This window comes from Pseudorasbora parva, chromosome 20 (assembly GCF_024679245.1).
Source record: "Pseudorasbora parva isolate DD20220531a chromosome 20, ASM2467924v1, whole genome shotgun sequence".
NCBI classification, from domain to species: Eukaryota; Metazoa; Chordata; class Actinopteri; order Cypriniformes; family Gobionidae; genus Pseudorasbora; species Pseudorasbora parva.
The window spans coordinates 43235177-43255523 of record NC_090191.1 but is presented as its reverse complement, the minus strand read 5'-3'; the positions used below and the strand labels follow the sequence as shown (position 1 = coordinate 43255523).

Here is a 20347-nt window from a genome sequence, read left to right as displayed (position 1 = left end):
TATGTATATTTAATATACTTTTATATATAAATTAAAATATTTTATATATAAGTAAAAATTTATATTTAAGTCACAAATAAATAGTTATACATTAATAACACGCGTTATATTTTTCATTATAGATAAATGACTCGTTTTGTGACCTAAATGGCTGTTAAACGAGGTTTCCTGTTTGCACATCGAGGTCATGACATCTGCCTTTGTTTTGCCATTAAATCCTCATTATAATCAAAGCATTTATTTAGCCAAGCTCTGAAAACACTGACCAATAGTAACATCACTGCATCATAGGCCCCGCCCACAGCATAGACTCCACCCACCTTCACTAATATAGCTGTGTTCAGTTTCTGACATCTCGTTAGGCTCCTCACTCCATAGTCTCCACCCACCTACCCTGGTCCAGCTGTGTTCAGTTCAGACTCCACCCACTCAGCATTGGCCCCGCCCATTCCATAGACTCCACCTACTCCTATAATAAACCCTACCTACACCCGTACAGCTGTGTTCAGTTTCTGACTTATCCTGCTAGGCTCCTCCCTCAGCAGACTCCACCCACTCTTATAATAGGCCCCACCCACATCAGACTCCACCCACCTACACCAGTACAGCCGTGTTCAGTTTCTGACTTGTCTCTCTAGGCTCCTGAATCCTACAAGAACGTCACAGATGTGGTGAACACGTGCCATGACGCCGGCATCAGCAAAAAGGCCATCAAACTGCGGCCCATCGCCGTGATCAAAGGCTGAGCATTCATGAACATTCAAGCACTTAAGAGGGTGGAGCGACGTCTCGATTAGGGGGTGAAAGGTTTCCACTAATGACTGTCAAATAAACTGAAAACGAGCATTTTTCTCTCTGTTGGTCCGAATCAATGACAGGCGGAGATCAAGCGCAGATTAGTAAACACTTTATTGGTCATGACAAAAGGGCGTGAGGGGCATATCAAAAATAAATCAGTCTAGCCTTCACATCTCGTATTTGGCATGAACACAATGGGTGAGTTTACGGCGGCCATTTTATATTGGGATGATATCATGATTCTCAAGGATTAAAGCCTTGTGTGTGTGACATCCGGGACTGAAAGGGTTAAAACATGTGCAGTGTGTCTCAAAATACAACATAGATTGTCAAATAAACATCATTCTAACACAAAAGCGTCTCTGGGATGATATTTTAAAGTCAATTTCCAAACTAAATGATCCCTAGCAGCGAAACCGAACCACTTTGTGGTGTTTTTTTACAGTAACGTTCACACACTTTGCATATTTCAATGAGGCTGTAGACAGCGGATTGACGGGAATGGCGGTGTACGTGTTATAGAGTAGTTTATGAACCATTGGTAAATAAAAAGACTAAAAATAAATGGCAAAAAAACCTCGTTAACCTTGTCACGTCAAACTAAAACCTACGCTTCATTTCTCAGTTTTAAAAAAACAAAACGTTAAATTAAATCGGCCCTTCTTAAGCTGAAACCAAAAAATAAACATTTCATGTAACATTTGAATCATTTCCAAACAATTAGCATAATTCAAACGTCTTCTGTCCAGGACTGAAGCCCCGCCCACCCTCACAAACCCCACCTACTCTCCGTCCCGTCCAATCGCAGTCCCAGGTGGCTGAGCCTCCGGCGGAGAGCACAACTCTGATTGGGCCAAGGTCAGTGTGGGGGCGTGGTCACTGTGGCACGTCAGCCAATCCCTGCGCGCCTCCTCCTCCGCAGACAGGATGGGTGTGGTTAAGCTTCTTTAAGTGCAGAAGTAGCTCCTATACTAAGCTCTGTCATTATGGTCTGTAAGGGGCGTCGCCTGCCGAGCTCCTGAGACTCCCAGTTTTAAAGTTTGGCCTGCTGGAAGAAAACCTACACACACACACACACAATTAACCTGACACCTAAAGACATCATGAATGGCGTTTGAAGCTCAAAGCCCCTTCATACCTTCATGTAGTTCTTCAGGACCTTGACATCCGGCTGATGGAGCACCTGACACAGTTCCTGCGGAGGGGGCGGAGCTACAGATCAAATTCTGACCAATAAAATCAGCCTTTACTTCCATAGGCAAGATGAGTCGGACTGATACCATCAAATACAAGACTTCAGCAAAGTGTTACAACAGTAAGGTTATATATGTGTGTTTGAGTGAGTGAGAGAATAAGTGTGAGTGAATGTGTGTGTAAGTGTGAACGAGTGTGTGTGTGTCTGTGAATGAGTGTGTGTGTGTGTGTATGTGTAAGTGTGAACGAGTGTGTGAGTGAGTGTGTGAATAAGGTTGAGTTAATGAGAAAGTGTGTGTGTGTGTGTGTGTGTGAATAAGTGTGTGTGTGTGTGTGTGTGTGTGAATAAGTGTGTGTGTGTGTGTGTGTGTGTGTGTGAATAAGTGTGAGTGAGTAAGCGTGAACGAGTGAGTAAGCGTGAACGAGTGAGTAAGCGTGAACAAGTGAGTGAATGAGTGTAAAAATGTGTGTAAATGTGAATGAGTGAGTGTGAATGAATGTGTGTAAGTGTGAATGAGTGTGTAAAGGAGTGTGTATGAGTGAGTAAAGGAGTGTGAATGAGTGTGTAAGTGTGAATGAGTGAGTAAAGGAGTGTAAGTGTGAATGAGTGAGTAAAGGAGTGTGAATGAGTGTGTAAAGGAGTGTGTGAATGAATGTGTGTAAGTGTGAATGAGTGAGTAAAGGAGTGTGAATGAGTGTGTAAGTGTGAATGAGTGAGTAAAGGAGTGTGTAAGTGTGAATGAGTGAGTAAAGGAGTGTGAATGAGTGTGTAAGTGTGAATGAGTGAGTGAAGGAGTGTGTAAGTGTGAATGAGTGTAAGTGTGAGTGAGTGAGTGAGTGAGTGAGTAAAGGAGTGTGTGAATGAGTGAGTAAAGGAGTGTGTGTAAGTGTGAATGAGTGTGTAAGTGTGTATGAGTGAGTAAAGGAGTGTGTGTAAGTGAATGAGTAAGTAAAGGAGTGTGAATGAGTGTGTAAGTGTGAATGAGTGAGTAAAGGAGTGTGAATGAGTGTGTAAGTATGAATGAGTGAGTAAAGGAGTGAATGAGTATGTAAGTGTGAGTAAATGAGTGTGTAAGTGTGAATGAGTGTGTAAGTGAGAATGAGTGAGTAAAGGAGTGTGAATGAGTGTGTAAGTGTGAATGAGTGTAAGTGTGAGTGAGTGAGTGAGTAAAGGAGTGTGTGAATGAGTGAGTAAAGGAGTGTGAATGAGTGTGTAAGTGTGAATGAGTGTAAGTGTGAGTGAGTGAGTGAGTAAAGGAGTGTGTGAATGAGTGAGTAAAGGAGTGTGTGTAAGTGTGAATGAGTGAGTAAAGGAGTGTGTGTAAGTGAATGAGTAAGTAAAGGAGTGTGAATGAGTGTGTAAGTGTGAATGAGTGAGTAAAGGAGTGTGAATGAGTGTGTAAGTGTGAATGAGTGAGTAAAGGAGTGTGAATGAGTGTGTAAGTAAAGGAGTGTGTGAATGAGTGTGTAAGTGTGAATGAGTGAGTAAAGGAGTGTGAATGAGTGTGTAAGTGTGAGTACATGAGTGTGTAAGTGTGAATGAGTGTGTAAGTGTGAATGAGTGTGTAAGTGAGAATGAGTGAGTAAAGGAGTGTGAATGAGTGTGTAAGTGAGAATGAGTGAGTAAAGGAGTGTGAATGAGTGTGTAAGTGTGAATGAGTGAGTAAAGGAGTGTGAATGAGTGTGTAAGTGTGAATGAGTGAGTAAAGGAGTGTGAATGAGTGTGTAAGTGTGAATGAGTGAGTAAAGGAGTGTGAATGAGTGTGTAAGTGTGAATGAGTGAGTAAAGGAGTGTGAATGAGTGTGTAAGTGAATGAGTAAGTAAAGGAGTGTGTAAGTGTGAATGAGTGAGTAAAGGAGTGTGAATGAGTGTGTAAGTGTGAGTAAATGAGTGTGTAAGTGTGAATGAGTGTGTAAGTGAGAATGAGTGAGTAAAGGAGTGTGAATGAGTGTGTAAGTGTGAATGAGTGAGTAAAGGAGTGTGAATGAGTGTGTAAGTGAGAATGAGTGAGTAAAGGAGTGTGAATGAGTGTGTAAGTGTGAATGAGTGAGTAAAGGAGTGTGTAAGTGTGAATGAGTGAGTAAAGGAGTGTGAATGAGTGTGTAAGTGTGAATGAGTGAGTAAAGGAGTGTGAATGAGTGTGTAAGTGTGAATGAGTGACTAAAGGAGTGTGTGAATGAGTGTGTAAGTGTGAATGAGTGAGTAAAGGAGTGTGAATGAGTGTGTAAGTGAGAATGAGTGAGTAAAGGAGTGTGAATGAGTGTGAAAGTGAGAATGAGTGAGTAAAGGAGTGTGAATGAGTGTGAAAGTGAGTAAAGGAGTGTGTAAGTGAGAATGAGTGAGTAAAGGAGTGTGTGAGTAAAGGAGTGTGAATGAGTGAGTGAAGGAGTGTGTGTAAGTGTGAGTGAGTGAGTAAAGGAGTGTGTGAATGAGTGAGTAAAGGAGTGTGAATGAGTGTGTAAGTGTGAATGAGTGAGTAAAGGAGTGTGAATGAGTGAATGAGTGAGTAAAGGAGTGTGTAAGTGAGAATGAGTGAGTAAAGGAGTGTGTAAGTGTGAATGAGTGAGTGAAGGAGTGTGTGTAAAGGAGTGTGTGAATGAGTGAGTAAAGGAGTGTGTGAATGAGTGTGTAAGTGTGAATGAGTGAGTAAAGGAGTGTGAATGAGTGTGTAAGTGTGAATGAGTGAGTAAAGGAGTGTGAATGAGTGTGTAAGTGTGAATGAGTGAGTAAAGGAGTGTGTAAGTGAGAATGAGTGAGTAAAGGAGTGTGTGAGTAAAGGAGTGTGTAAGTGTGAATGAGTGAGTGAAGGAGTGTGTGTAAGTGAGTAAAGGAGTGTGTGAATGAGTGTGTAAGTGTGAATGAGTGTGTAAGAGTGAATGAGTGAGTAAAGGAGTGTGAATGAGTGTGTAAGTGTGAATGAGTGAGTAAAGGAGTGTGAATGAGTGTGTAAGTGTGAATGAGTGAGTAAAGGAGTGTGTAAGTGTGAGTAAAGGAGTGTGTAAGTGAGAAGGAGTGTGAATGAGTGAGTAAAGGAGTGTGAATGAGTGAGTAAAGGAGTGTGTAAGTGAGAATGAGTGAGTAAAGGAGTGTATGAGTAAAGGAGTGTGTAAGTGTGAATGAGTGAGTGAAGGAGTGTGTGTAAGTGTGAATGAGTGAGTAAAGGAGTGTGAATGAGTGTGAATGAGTGAGTAAAGAGTGTGATTGAGTGTGTAAGTGTGAGTAAAGGAGTGTGTAAGTGTGAATGAGTAAGTGAGTAAAGGAGTGTGTGAATGAGTGAGTAAAGGAGTGTGTGTGTAAGTGTAAGAGTGAATGTGTGAGTGAATAAGTGTGTGTGAGAGAGACTGTAAGTGAGTGTGAGACTGAGTGAGTGTGTGTAAGAGTGGGTAAGTGTGTGTCTGCTGTTACCTGTGTGATTTCCGGCGAGACCTGTAGCGACGGCAGATACTCCTGCAGGAACTGAACACACTCCGGCCCCTGTGAACACACACAGCGCGTTACACACACAGCACTACACATAGCCTGATGTCATCACTCAGCGTCTCTCTAACACTCACTCTTTTGAGATGAATCATGTGCAGAGTCAGGGTGATCTCTGACAGCGTCTGCAACAGAACACACACACATCATTACACACACACATCACGTCTACACTCAACACGGGCTGCATAAAGCCTAAACTCACTCACCAGAACCGTCTGGGCATCTGAAAGGTCAAAGGTCGGTTTGAGAGGGGCCATGAAGCATGCTGGGACGATGTGCTTATAGATGAAATCCGGAAATCCCACTAAACCGTCTTTACCACCTGAGAGAGAGTGTGTGTGTGTGTGTGTGAGGCAGCGAGAGAGCATGTGAGAGAGTGTGTGTGTGTGTGTGTGTGTGTGTGTGTGTGTGTGAGAGAGAAAATGTGTTAGCACTGCTTAGACTAGTATAGTTATTCATATTTTGAATCATTTTTTATATTTAGTTTTAATGTATTTATTTTAAGTGTGTCCTCGTCTCTTTAATTATTTAGGTTTTATTTATTTTAGTTTTAAATTGAATTTTTTTTTTAGATTTATATTTCCAATTAGTATTTTTACTGCTTCAACTTAATTTATTTCAGTTTAGTTTAAATATTTAGATTTTCCATGTAATATTTATATTTCATTTAATCATTATCAAATATTTTTTTATATGTATTAATCTTTTTAAATCAGCTTTTATTTTTATATTTACAATTTTCATTTTAGTTTATTTTTAAAAAAAAATTGTATATGCTTTTGTCAGTTCTATTGTTTAAAATTTTTAATTACCGTTTTAAATTAAATATATTTATTTTTAATTCAACTTTCAGTTGGTTTTTCAATTTAATATTTCCGCTTCATATCAATTAACAAAAATAGATTTAGCCTGAACCAGTTTTTATTTCTATTCATTATATTTCTATTCATATTTTGAATCAGCTTATTTAATAATTGTGCTTTTTAAAATGATTTAGGCTTTAATTATCTTTTAAATTAATAAACTCTAATTTAATATAAAAATAAACTATACCTAAATAAAAAATACGATAAAATATATTTTTATATAATATAAATATAATATGACTATTATATTTTTAGTTTATGTAATTTTTAAATTATTTTTTTCATTCATATTTTGAATCAGCTTTTATTTTTACATTTACAGATTACTTAATTTTTTTAATAATTTTTTGCTGTATTAAATTATTTAGGCTTTAATTTTTTTTTTTTATTCTAATTTAAAATTTAAATAAACTAATATATTATATATAATATCTTTGTTTTATTTAATAATATAATACGGTTATATTTTTAGTTTTCATGTTAATTTCCATTTATGTAATTCACTTGTTTCGTTCCAATTTTAACGCTTAAACTTGTTTCGGTTTATTGCCAAGGCAACATTTGGAAGCTTTATTGTAATGAGCAGGAATCGTACCCCAGAGCTCCACCAGTCTGGACAGGATAATGAAGCATGTTTTCTGGGCCACGGGGTCAGGGAAGTCCACGGCTCCCTGGATGATGGTGAACAGCACACGCTCAATGTTTTCAGCTCCTGAAAAACACAAAGTCAGCTGATGTTTTGGGACACAGGTTAGGTTTGGTTTGTGCAGGTGGACAAACTACACAACTTCCATTACTTGAGTAAAAACTGATTTTTACTGGAGTAAAAGTACAAAGTATTTGTTTTCAAAAGTACTTCAGTATCAAAAGTGAATTTATTTTTATGTCAGCGCATTATTTTATTAATGTTGTATAAATGCACATTATGCCGTCATCATCTGGCAATTATTTTGATAGTCGAGTCATCTGGCGATTATTTTGATAGTCGAGTCATCTGGCGATTATTTTGATAGTAGAGTCATCTGGCGATTATTTTGGCAATCTGAAGTCAGTTGTATGAATGTTCTTGACAATCAAAACAGACCGACACAGAGATGCCTGCCTTTAATAGAGAAAAGAATATGTTCAGCCTCCTTCATCCGAAGCTTTGAATATTCAGTGTTGATTACTATCAAAGCTAACAAAAAAGGTATTCGGACCAGCCCAATTATGATTTTATACATTGTGCAGTCGAATAATGCAGTTGTCTGCGGAATGCGCCATTTTAGATTTTTTTACAGTTATTTCGACACCGGCAAATTGCAAACTGTCTATTATTTTGTACAGATACTCAAAAAGTGTTCTTAAGTACCTTTCTCAAGTAAATGTCCTTAGTTACAGTCCACCTCTGTTTCGGACAAAGGTTTGGTTTGGTATATTTTTGGGACACAGGTTGGGTTTGGTTTATTTTTGTGACGCACAGATTAGGTTTGGTTTGCTTTCGGCTCACCCTGACGGGCCATGACCTCGTTCATGCCGCTGCTGGCGATGGTCTGGATGAAACTGAAGTAGCTTCTCCTCAGCATCTGCTTCTCCAGCGCAGCCGTCTGATCGTTCTCCTCCGCCGGACGGGACAGAACCTCAAATATGGCCATCACCAGAGGCATGAAGATCTCCTGGAGGAAAGGGGACACCTGGTTCTGGGAGAACAAAAGAGCCTGTTTAAACCGCAGCCTTCGAGATTAATCTGAAGGTTATTTTGATAGCCGAGTGAACTGTCAATTATTTTGATAGTTGAGTATTCTGATGATTCTTTTGATCGTTGGGTGATCTGGTGATTATTTTGATAGTCGAGTAATCTGTATTTTCAGTAGTCAAGTAATCTGACGGTTATTTTGATAGTCAAGTAATCTGACGGTTATTTTGATAGTTGAGTGACCTGTCGATTATTTTAATAGCCGAGCAATCTGGCGATTATTTTGATATGGTATTATTTGAAAGATTAGAACCTCAGCTTTCTTAATAACCCAATAACTTCTGCATTTATATTACATAGAAGAAAATAATACGGTCTGAATTCGACCCCCCCCGCAATTTATTGGTCAAGCCCTAGATCGTGACAGCCCTAGATTTGATAGTCGCAGTTTATTTCAATGACTCGTGACAGCCCTACCTTAAACTTGGCTGTGATCTGACTGATGAGTGGAATGAACTCCTGCAGATCTTTAGGCTCGCAGTCCTTCAGCATGTGCTGAGACGCCGCTGGAATAAAAGGCAGAACTTCTTCCTCCAGACAGATGATCATGCGGTGCAGGAATGAGCGCACTGCGCTGCGTAACGGCCCTCTCTGGACGGGACAGCTGAGCGCGGGTAAGAAGGTCTGCAGGCAGTCCAAATAAACCTCAGAGCAGCCGCACTGCTTCACAGTCTGCTTGTTGCTGAACGCCTTACTGGTGCGACTGAGGAAAAGAGGAACAAACTACTGGAAATACTGCACACATTTATCTTGCAATGATTTTAAATTTGGACAAGCCTTTTAAGATATCACCAACTATGATTGAACCCCTAAATGCATATCCTCGGGTCGTTAGCGACCCGAAAGTTAGACATCAACTTTAGACATCCGCACTCTAGTGTGTATGTTACCTGCCGAACATTATGCACTGCATCATTTTAACTCGCACATTATCCCCCCCTCCAAAAAAAAATCACATTTGCAACCATTTTGGTTGCAGTCTAGAGCACTGAAAGCATCTCTTTAGAAGTTTGATGTCTTGTCAAACCAGTTGAACAATGGCATCTGTGTGTGTGTAATTGAGTGTGTGTGTGCGTGAGAGTGAGCGCGTGAGAGTGAGTGAGTGTGTGAGTGAGTGAGTGCGTAAGAGTGAGTGAGTGTGCATGAGAGTGAGTGAGTGTGTGAGTGAGAGTGAGTGAGTGAGTGTGTGATTAAGTGTGCGAGTGAGTGAGTGTGAGAGTGCGTGAGAGTGAGTGAGTGTGTGCGTGAGAGTGAGTGAGTTAGTGTGTGTGAGTGAGTGAGTGAGTGAGTGAGTGAGTGAGTGCGTAAGTGAGTGTGTAAGAGTGAGTGAGTGAGTGCGTAAGAGTGAGTGAGTGAGTGCGTAAGAGTGAGTGAGTGTGTGAGAGTGAGTTAGTGTGTGAGTGAGTGAGTGAGAGTGAGTGAGTGAGTGAGTGAGTGAGTGAGTGAGTGAGTGAGTGAGTGAGTGAGTGTGTAAGAGTGAGTGAGTGTGAGTGAGTGAGTGTGAGTGAGTGCGTAAGAGTGAGTGAGTGAGTGAGTGCGTAAGAGTGAGTGAGTGAGTGCGTAAGAGTGAGTGAGTGTGAGTGAGTGCGTAAGTGAGTGAGTGCGTAAGAGTGAGTGAGTGTGAGTGAGTGCGTAAGAGTGAGTGAGTGAGTGCGTAAGAGTGAGTGAGTGAGTGTGAGTGAGTGAGTGCGTAAGTGAGTGAGTGTGTGTGTAAGAGTGAGTGAGTGTGAGTGAGTGCGTAAGAGTGAGTGAGTGAGTGAGTGAGTGAGTGCGTAAGAGTGAGTGAGTGCGTAAGAGTGAGTGAGTGCGTAAGAGTGAGTGAGTGAGTGAGTGCGTAAGAGTGAGTGAGTGTGAGTGAGTGCGTAAGAGTGAGTGAGTGAGTGAGTGAGTGAGTGAGTGAGTGCGTAAGAGTGAGTGAGTGAGTGAGTGAGTGCGTAAGAGTGAGTGAGTGAGTGAGTGAGTGAGTGAGTGAGTGCGTAAGAGTGAGTGAGTGAGTGAGTGAGTGCGTAAGAGTGAGTGAGTGAGTGAGTGAGTGCGTAAGAGTGAGTGAGTGAGTGAGTGCGTAAGAGTGAGTGAGTGAGTGAGTGCGTAAGAGTGAGTGAGTGCGTAAGAGTGAGTGAGTGCGTAAGAGTGAGTGAGTGAGTGTGAGTGAGTGGGTGGGTGGGTGAGTGAGTGGGTGTGGGTGAGTGGGGGGGATGAGTGGGGGGATGAGTGGGTGGGTGAGTGAGTGGGGGGATGAGTGGGTGGGTGAGTGAGTGAGTGGGTGGGTGGGTGAGTGAGTGGGTGGGTGGGTGAGTGAGTGGGTGGGTGGGTGAGTGAGTGGGTGGGTGGGTGAGTGAGTGGGTGGGTGGGTGAGTGAGTGGGTGGGTGGGTGGGTGAGTGGGTGAGTGAGTGGGTGGGTGGGTGGGTGAGTGGGTGGGTGAGTGAGTGGGTGGGTGGGTGGGTGGGTGAGTGGGGGGATGAGTGGGTGGGTGGGTGAGTGGGGGGATGAGTGGGTGGGTGGGTGAGTGGGGGGATGAGTGGGTGGGTGGGTGAGTGAGTGGGGGGATGAGTGGGTGGGTGAGTGAGTGGGGGGATGAGTGGGTGGGTGGGTGAGTGAGTGAGTGGGTGGATGAGTGGGTGGGTGGGTGGGTGAGTGGGGGGATGAGTGGGTGGGTGGGGGGGATGAGTGGGTGGGTGGGGGGGATGAGTGGGTGGGTGGGGGGGATGAGTGGGTGGGTGGGGGGGATGAGTGGGTGGGTGGGTGGGGGGATGAGTGGGTGGGTGGGTGGGTGGGTGAGTGGGTGGGTGGGTGGGTGGGGGGGATGAGTGGGTGGGTGGGTGGGTGAGTGGGGGGATGAGTGGGGGGATGAGTGGGGGGATGAGTGGGTGAGTGGGGGGATGAGTGGGTGAGTGGGGGGATGAGTGGGGGGATGAGTGGGTGAGTGAGTTGTACCTGGCGAACCCCACAGCGTGACTCAGGCAGTCCGCCAGCGCCGTCTGTCTCTCTTCATCGCCCTCTTGTGCCAGCTTTGCGAGCAGCAGGCGAAACGCCTCCATTAGTGGCGTTAGGAGGCTTCTCATCAGAGCCTGCTTCCGCTCAGCCGGACTCTCCCCGTGCACGATCAACACACCGGCCGTCTCAAACATGAACAGCTGGTCATCGTTGCTCAATAGTGCGGGAAACCCATTCTCCTGGAGAGACAGAGACATGACCCATAAAGCAGATGCTTACAGCATAATTAAAGGGATAGTTGACCCAAAAACGAGCCTGTGATGTTGATCTGCTGACCCCCAGGGCATCAACATGTAGGTGTGTTTGTTTCTTCAGGAGAACACAAATGAAGATTTTTAACTCAACCGTTAAATGTTTTTTTTTTGCTCTCATAGAATTGTTCCCCATTCACATCATTATATGACCGACACAGCAACGGTTGAGTTAAAAATCTTCATTTGTGTTCTCCTGAAGAAACACACACACTAGGGCTGGGCGATATGTTAATTTTTGGGGGGCGATAATCGCCTTCAAAAACATCGCGATATCCGATAATATCATCTACTCCGCACTGATCCCGCCCACTCCCCTGCGCCACAAAATTTTCCAGGCATAAAATGGAGGACAACGCTTAATATCCAAGAAAAGATGTACATCAGTATTTGGCAGTATTATGGATTTAAACCAAATGCAAATGGTGAACCAGTGGATCCAACAGAGGCTATCTGCAGGCTGTGCAAAAAAAAAGAAGAAGAAAAAAAAGAAAGAAAGTGAACCCTCCGCAGCCATATTCACGTAGGCTACACTATACCCAGCAGTAGCGGCCTCGTTTCCGCTCTGCAGCCGCTTCTCAAAGACGACGGATATGTGGTCGAGCAGCAATGACACCTTAAATGTCAATTAGAGCTTAGATCGTGCTCAAAAAATCAAGCCCGACCCTACCGGAGCTTGTGCTCGTTGTGTCCGAGCCTTGCCCGGCCCGGCACATTAACTGTAATTATGAGAACGAGCCTGTAATGAGCGAAGCGGACCGGTGTGACTCATGTTAAAACTAAAAATAACGAAATAAGCTGATAACATCACTGTTTTCCCAGAACGACTGGAAATCAAATTTTGCTGCAATATTGTCCTGTTTAACACTGTGAAGCTGCTTTGAAACAATTGTCATTGTAAAAGAACTATATAATAAATAAACTGACTTGGCTTGACTCGGTTCAATAATCCGCAGGCGCGCGCTCGTGAACCGCTCACCTGTAAAATAATTAAATCCAGCTCAGACATTTATCTGTAGCTCACTTTGTTGTAGCCATTAAACAATATTTGTCTTCTTTCTTTTTGCATATTATGTTTGAATAGGCCTATTATAATAGTATTTTTACATTTCATCTGTTTATGATAAGTGCAAAGATGCGAGTGAGTCAGAAATGCTTTTGGTGGTTATATTTAGTTTAATATTAAGTTTTGTTTTGTAGAAAGCATTCTTTCGTTTTGTTTAAATTGTATCTTAATTTTAATAAAGGATTTTTGGCCAATTGCCTGGGTTTAATAAATAATATGCAAATGGAAGACATGTGTCGAAGTCGCCGGAGTGATCGCTTTAATTTCTAATGAACTGGTTTTCTAATAAACCGAAACGCAGCAGGCTACTTGCCTCACAGACATATGCGCATAGAAAGCTTAAAATGTCCACTTTTAAACGAAACCATTCGAAACGAAAATATTTAATTAAGCAAAGTGCAGTGTTGACGCGAGCAGCTCATGCGTTTCTGTTCAGACTACTGCGCTCCGTCACTGCACGAGCTGTGAGTTTAACGCGCATTTTTACTTCACTTTAATATATATTTTCTTTCATTTTTTATATCATAATAATTTTATTCTAACACCTTTATTTTATAGTATTTAAAATACAGGCCTATGGTTAGCTTTTATAGACATTTTCAACCGTTTAAGGTTGAGCTTTTTTTTTCTTCCGTTGAGCTATTTTTCCCCCCAAAGGTTTCTCTCTCGTTTTATTTTTAGTGTAAGTAGGCTATTTTAAATGTTTTCCAGGTTTCCATGTTTGATTAATGTTTGTATTATTAATAGGCTATTATATTTATAATTTAGCCTAATAGGAAATAATATTTTTAGAGCGTTTTAAAACATTTAGCCAAGCCAATGTGCTTCTCTTTGCGCGTGTATAATGAAAACACAACCAACGTCTTATCCATAATTTAATGTTTTGCTTTAACACATATAGGCTACTGTAGTTATGCATCAAAAACACTAAAAAGGTGAGTGTATGGTAACTACTATTTATAATGTATTTGGCAACGCAATGTCCTGTGAGTTTATCAGTCGTCATTTTTATGATGTCGATTATCGTCTGATAACACTGACTGTTATCGATATCGACATATTTGCGAGACATCGTCGATATATGATAATATCGTCATATCGCCCAGCCCTAAAACACACCTACATGTTGATGCCCTGGGGGTCAGCAGATAAACATCACAGGCTCATTTTTGGGTCAACTATCCCTTTAAATGCAGCTTTGTGTGTATTATTAATAAGCAGTTACCGGGGGAGCGAGTTCTAACAGGTCCTGTATCCTGCTGAGTACGTCCTCGATGAAAGCATTCATGTGTTTGCTGCACAAATAAACAAGAGAGTATGAGTTAAGAAAATTCTGACAAACACATGAACACATAAAATTTACATTTAATTGCATTTAGCAGATGCTAAATAAATGGTTGAAAAGCACTTGAATGAATGACAGCGTGATTATTAGGGTTGGGTCCCGAACTCTGTACTTTTAAGGGCACCGACCGAATTACGTCGGTACTACAGAGTACCGATTCACATTAAAACAAGAAAAAAAATCCTAAATAAGAACTCTTACACACTCTTAAGAACCGTAAAAAAGGTACCGTTGGGTATCGGTTAAATAGTGATCGGTACCCAACCCTAGTGATTATACAGTGTAACATTGAGTGTGTGTGTTTGTAGCAGAGAGACTCACTGCAGGGTTTTGATGAACCGTGAGAACAGGTAAGCCACGCGACTGCGCACCTTCGGACTGCTGTGCCTCAGACCACGGTGGTCTAAAAACGCCATCTGAATAAAACACACATCAAATCTCAAATCTCCAAATGTCACGCTCGCATCTAAACGTGTTTAAAACAGGCTTAACACTCACCAACACACTGGGAATGTGCTGCGGCTCAACCAGGAAGAACTTATCATAACGGACGACGGTCTCGAAGAACTCCAGAGTAACTGAGGAATGCTGATACTCGCTCACGTTACAGGAGATGAGCTACACACACACACACACACACACACACACACACACACACACACACACACACACACACACACACACACACACACACGTCATCATGATGTAGAAGTTACTTTCTGCCCGACTTATTCACTCGTATTGATGTGTAAACATTCACAATAAAAGAACATCAAATCTATGGTAAACACTGTACTGTAAAATATAATTATTATTATTAGGGCTGTCAAACGATTAATCACAATTATCCGCATCCAAAGTAAAAGTTTGTGTTTAATTATGTACGTACATACATGCATACAAAACACACACACACATGTATATATTTAAGTTTATATATAATATAGATATAGTATATACTAAATGCAAATATTTCTTAAATATATGTGTGTGTGTGTATTCAAACACATAATTAGGCACAGTACACATACACACTATGTAAACAAACTTATTTTGGATGCGATTAATCCTCTATTATTATTATATTTTTGCTTATACTTTTTTTGGTGATATTACAGTAGTAATATCTATCTATAGAAATAAAGCTGAAATATTTTTAAAAATAAGTTGAAACTAAAATTATTAACTGGAAATAAAAACTAAAACTGAAATTAGATGTATATATCAATATTTACGAAATAAAAACAACAAAATTATAAAAGCACATAACGAAATTACTAAAAATTAAACAAATTAACATGATTAAAATTAAAAATATAAAAATAAATCCATTCAAAATATGAATAAAACTATAAAATAATAAAATACAATTATTATAATTGTATAATTAAATACAAATTAAAATAACACAGCTATCAATCATCTTTATTTATATATCGCTCTTCTCCAGTGCCGATTGCCTCAGAGCAGCTTCAGTGTTAAACAGGACAATACTGCAGCAGAATTAGATTGGGCTGTACAGTCGTTCTGGAGTAAACAGTGATGTTATCAGCTTATTTTAATTTATCATAGAGAGACAATGCTGGCAGATCAGTATTATAGTTTATAGAATTAAATAAGACTTAATTAATTTTATTTGTATATTTAGTTAAATAAATTGGATCATAATTTTAGTGTCCCCAACTGGTATGACTAAGCACATCATACCCAGACTTATTTTTCCAGTATAAAATTGTAAACTAGACTTTTTCCTTGATTTGTGCAGCCCTGCGATCACCACACACACACACACACACACACACACACACACACACACACACACACACACACACACACACACCCCTAACTGAAGTGTGCATGCAAAGCCTCACCGTCCTCATCATGGCCTGCAGCGTGCTGGTTTTAGCAGCGTCTCCGGAGAAATGAGCTCCATGAGACGCAGGAAGAGCTTCACCCAGCATATACAGCAGCCGGATGGCCACCTCAACCTCCATGAACTGCACCGTCTGCCAGTTCCTGTGCACACACACACACACACACAACGTCTTCCATGTTCATCTGTTTTAGTGTGTAATGAGTTCTTCTCTATATCAGTGTCTGTTCCTGAACTCCTGTTGTATTGTAGTCTTGAGTTTACGTCACAATATTCCTCATTATAATAATTATTAGGCAGCATAACGATGTGGGGCCTGGTTGAGTTTAGGGATGTCCCGATCAGGTTTTTTTGCCCTAGAGTCCGAGTCATTTGATTGAGTATCTGCCGATACAGAGTCCCGATCCGATACTTATATAATACATAAAAAAAGAATAAAGAAGAGCGGAAAAACCAGGATGTTCCTTATTTTTTATTTTATTCACCTTATTTTAACATTCAACAACTCTAACAAACAGAGCACTTCTGTGAGGTAGCTTGAACAATCAAGTAATTAAATTAAATTAAATAATCTGCTCCCAAAAATCCCGAAAAAATCTGTTAGTGCCTCAGTGACTTCACTCAGAGAAGACGTTGATCTCAGCTGTCAATCATGACATCACACAGCCCTTTTTATAGCATCAAATAACTAAATAAAACTAAACTTATTTAAAAAACGAACACTCAGAAGGCGGGGCTTCATAGAGACAGGAACTAAACAGAGTTACTGACAGACAGGGAAGAGAGGAGCCGCAACAATGGAGAATATGAGGAAATAATTAACATTCAAGCAGGAAAACCTGCTCTAGAGGAGCCAAAAAACACAACAGCAAGAGTTTGAGAAATTAGGTTGTGAGAAGCATGAAGACTTCAGATCGACTCGTTTTGCAGGTTCTTGGGAGTCAAGAGGAAGCTGTGTATATGTAGTTTGCAAACAAAAGAACAAGGAAAAGCGGTTTCCTGTGATGTTTCCGCATCGGTGTGTGTGTGAGTGTGTTGTGTTGTTCATGTCTTACTGCATGGTGGCGTTGAAGACTCGGTGCACCGTCTCCAGCAGAAGCTCAGGAGAGACTTGAGCCAATCGGTCCAGCAACATCTTCAACTGTTTCCTGTACTCGACAAACATGGCCTCATCCTCGCCCTGAGAAAAACAAACCTGTATTTATTTATATATAAGGGCTGTCAATGGTTAAAAATATTTACTTGCAATTAATCGCATGATTGCCATGAGTTAACTAAAGATTAATCACATTACTGTTGTGAGTTAACTAGCGATTAAATCACGTTTGCCATGAGTTAGCAATTAATCGCATGGTTGCTATGGGTTAACGAATAATCACGATTGTCATGAGTTGACTAGCGATAAATCCCATTATTGTCATGAGTTGACTAGCGATTAATCACATTATTGTCATGGGATAGCTAGTGATTAATCACGATTGTCATGAGTTAACTAACGATTAATCACATTATTGTTGTGAGTTACCTAGCAATTAATCACACGGTTGCCATGAGTTAGCAATTAATCGCATGGTTGCCACAGGTTAACTAGCGATAAAATCACGAGCGCCATTAGTTAACTAACGATTAAATCACGAGCGCCATGAGTTAACTAACGATTAAATCACGAGCGCCATGAGTTAACTACCGATTAATCGCATTGTTGTGAGTTAACTAGCGATTATTCAAAATGATTGCCATGAGTTAGCAATTAATCACATGATTGCCATGGGTTAACTAGCAATTAAATCATATTATTGTTGTGAGTTAGCTAGCGATTAAATCACATGATTGCCATGAGTTAGCAATTAATAGCATGGTTGCCATGGGTTATCTAGCGATTAAATTGCATGATTGTCGTGAGTTAGCTAACAATTAACTACATTATTGTCATGAGTTGACTAGCGATTAATAACATGATTGTCATGAGTTAACTGGCGATTAATCACATTGTTGTGAGTTAACTAGCGATTATTCAAAATGATTGCCATGAGTTAGCAATTAATCACATGATTGCCATGGGTTATCTAGCGATTAAATTGCATGATTGTCGTGAGTTAGCTAACAATTAACTACATTATTGTCATGAGTTGACTAGCGATTAATAACATGATTGTCATGAGTTAACTACCGATTAATCACATTGTTGTGAGTTAACTAGCGATTATTCAAAATGATTGCCATGAGTTAGCAATTAATCACATGATTGCCATGGGTTAACTAGCAATTAAATCATATTATTGTTGTGAGTTAGCTAGCGATTAAATCACATGATTGCCATGAGTAAGCAATTAATAGCATGGTTGCCATGGGTTATCTAGCGATTAAATTGCATGATTGTCGTGAGTTAGCTAACAATTAACTACATTATTGTCATGAGTTGACTAGCGATTAATAACATGATTGTCATGAGTTAACTAGCGATTAATCACATTATTGGCATGTGTTAACTAGCGATTAATCACATGGTTGCCATGCGATAGCTGCCGATTAATCACATGATTGGCATGAGTTAGCTACCGATTAATCACAACTTAATCACATATTTTTATCAGTTGTAAGTGCATCTTAATATTTTTCATGCGTTTAATAGGTATGGACAAATGCATGCTTTATGCAAATGTATGTTTATTATTGATGAAAACATACTCAGAGCATGAAGACTAGACGTGTCAAAGGTCACAGATGTTTTTCAAAGACCTTGTTCATGTCTCTTAAGCCTACGCTTAAAAATTCAGAATTGAGTGATTTCTGTCATTTTAAGAATATAAATAAAGGGAGTTTTCACACTGGCAGTTTAGTTGAGAACGGGGCACGGTTCGCATTATACATTGGTCATGTGAAAGCTGTCATGCGGACCTGGGAGTGCATCAGGGAGCCAAACCCAAGACCGAATCCTGAAGGAGTAACTGTGGCGCGATTCACGCGAATAGTGTAAGAAACAAAGACTCGGGAGCGCTCTTGTTCAGAAAAGTAACCTGTGCATTCGTTTTAGCCGATTGTAATGTATTTAGTTCAATAAAACATGAACAGTAAGTGGTGGTGTGTTAATGATTTACCTCAGACATGAGCGAGAGTGAGCTTGCAGTGCATTTGCGCTCAGACTGCAGTGTGTGCTCAGTGTAAAATCACCCTTTTATTTCGACCTGGAGTCTAATAAAAGTTAAACAGAAATAATGGTAGCTTATGTAGGCTATAACTGCCCTTGTTTCAGAATAGTAATGTTAATTTTAACCCTTTTCTTTCCCCATGCTACTCTCGATTTCTCCAACTACGAGCTAGGCTAATGCCCGCTGCATTAATAAAATTAGTGCCGTTAAAATTAATTTGCAGTAAAGCCTTATTAATGCGTTAATTTTGACAAACATATATATATATATATATATACATACACACACATACAATGGTGTTTCTCATCGCAAAAGCTGCAATGTAATTAAATGAATAATGTGTATTTGTGCCACCGTAAATGCTAAAGACTTCCCACACTGACCTCATTCTCGAAGTTATACTCGTCATCGTACTTGAGTTTGCTCATCACCGCCAGCATGATCGCCTGTTGCCAAGACAACAACACTCATAAACAACAGCACTAATCAACACTAACGAAGCTTTGAGTCGAGATGATGCCGTACCTCCACGTTGCTCTTCTGCTGCTCATTGAGCGCTGGGAGCTGAAACAAACACAAACACACACACACACACACACACACACACACGATGAGGATCATGTATAGATCACATCTCTCATAATTAGCCTGGATGCCAGCTAAACTCAGCCCCGGCCACAGATAAACTCAGTCCCGCGCACAGACTAACACAGCCCCGCCCCACAACATTTGAGCTTGGGCAGTTCGGTCTCGACTATTACTCCTTAGAGGAATAATTATGCCTGAACAGAAACTGACCAATGAAATCATCAGGGCGGGTTTAGACGATGATGGACAGATGAAAAAAGGTGTTCTCCAAAAAAATGGCGTTTGGGGGGTATACATGTGTGTTATTTTGGCAAGGTTGCCTGCTAAAATTGGCATTCCTGGGTATCACATAATTGAGGTTGCTTCGACCTGCAGACATGGAAAACAAGCGGCGGGAAAACCGCAGATGCAGTTGAGTTCTGGTGACATTTGACAACTAACGTTAGGCGTCTCTCCGCTGCTCTGATTGGTTGTCGGTCTGTCCAATCGAGGTCTTTCCTGGTTGGGTTGAAACACGCCCCATAATCACAGCCCAATGGAGCATCAGACTCATATTCTGACTAGAGCTGAGTACCGTATTTTCCGGACTATAAGTCACATCAGTCAAAAAATGAGTCATGAACAGGAAAAAAAACATAAGTCGCACTGGACCATAAGTCGCATTAGGGCAGAAGCAGTGCGGAGAGGGCTCGCTGTGCATAATCGATAAGCAGAAAGAAAGTTTGAAGTGAGATAAAAACTTGTGATGGACTGGCCAAAAGCAGAGGTTACTTAAGAGAAGAAAACAAACAAAGCGAATCGAGGACTGAAAGCAAGATGGCCGAGCTGATGGAACGAGTCCACAGATGAAAACGCTCAGCCGCGCGAGACGAACGCTGTGAATCGTTCTCCGCTGCATATTTCACTACATGCAGTTTGCAATTTGCAGAATAGGATTTTCTTTATGGGGGCCATTTTGTTTGTGTTCAGTCTTTCTAAGTTGTTGTCTTTAAGTTAATATTACAGT

At 40.8% G+C, this 20347-nt stretch overlaps 2 protein-coding genes across 2 annotated transcripts in view; one reads left to right on the top strand and one right to left on the bottom strand.

Annotated features, from left to right (window-relative positions):
* Window positions 1-1350, top strand: part of rtcb (RNA 2',3'-cyclic phosphate and 5'-OH ligase) — a 24671-nt gene extending 23321 nt beyond the window's left edge. The window contains exon 12 of the mRNA XM_067426872.1: window positions 639-1350. Coding sequence (XP_067282973.1) covers window positions 639-746 — 108 coding nt within the window. The 3' untranslated portion in view covers window positions 747-1350. The remainder of the gene's footprint in view (window positions 1-638) is intronic.
* The window catches only part of xpot (exportin, tRNA (nuclear export receptor for tRNAs)), a 32615-nt gene continuing 13159 nt past the window's right edge, over window positions 892-20347 (bottom strand). The window contains exons 10-25 of the mRNA XM_067426871.1: window positions 19279-19317; window positions 19137-19199; window positions 16660-16784; window positions 15603-15747; window positions 14230-14349; window positions 14053-14147; window positions 13612-13681; window positions 11010-11248; window positions 8492-8777; window positions 7829-8018; window positions 6935-7051; window positions 5680-5795; window positions 5548-5595; window positions 5399-5467; window positions 1937-1993; window positions 892-1858 (exon numbers count right to left, since the gene is read on the bottom strand). Of these exons, the coding sequence (XP_067282972.1) occupies window positions 1832-1858; window positions 1937-1993; window positions 5399-5467; window positions 5548-5595; window positions 5680-5795; window positions 6935-7051; window positions 7829-8018; window positions 8492-8777; window positions 11010-11248; window positions 13612-13681; window positions 14053-14147; window positions 14230-14349; window positions 15603-15747; window positions 16660-16784; window positions 19137-19199; window positions 19279-19317 (1806 nt within the window). The 3' untranslated portion in view covers window positions 892-1831. The remainder of the gene's footprint in view (window positions 1859-1936; window positions 1994-5398; window positions 5468-5547; window positions 5596-5679; window positions 5796-6934; window positions 7052-7828; window positions 8019-8491; window positions 8778-11009; window positions 11249-13611; window positions 13682-14052; window positions 14148-14229; window positions 14350-15602; window positions 15748-16659; window positions 16785-19136; window positions 19200-19278; window positions 19318-20347) is intronic.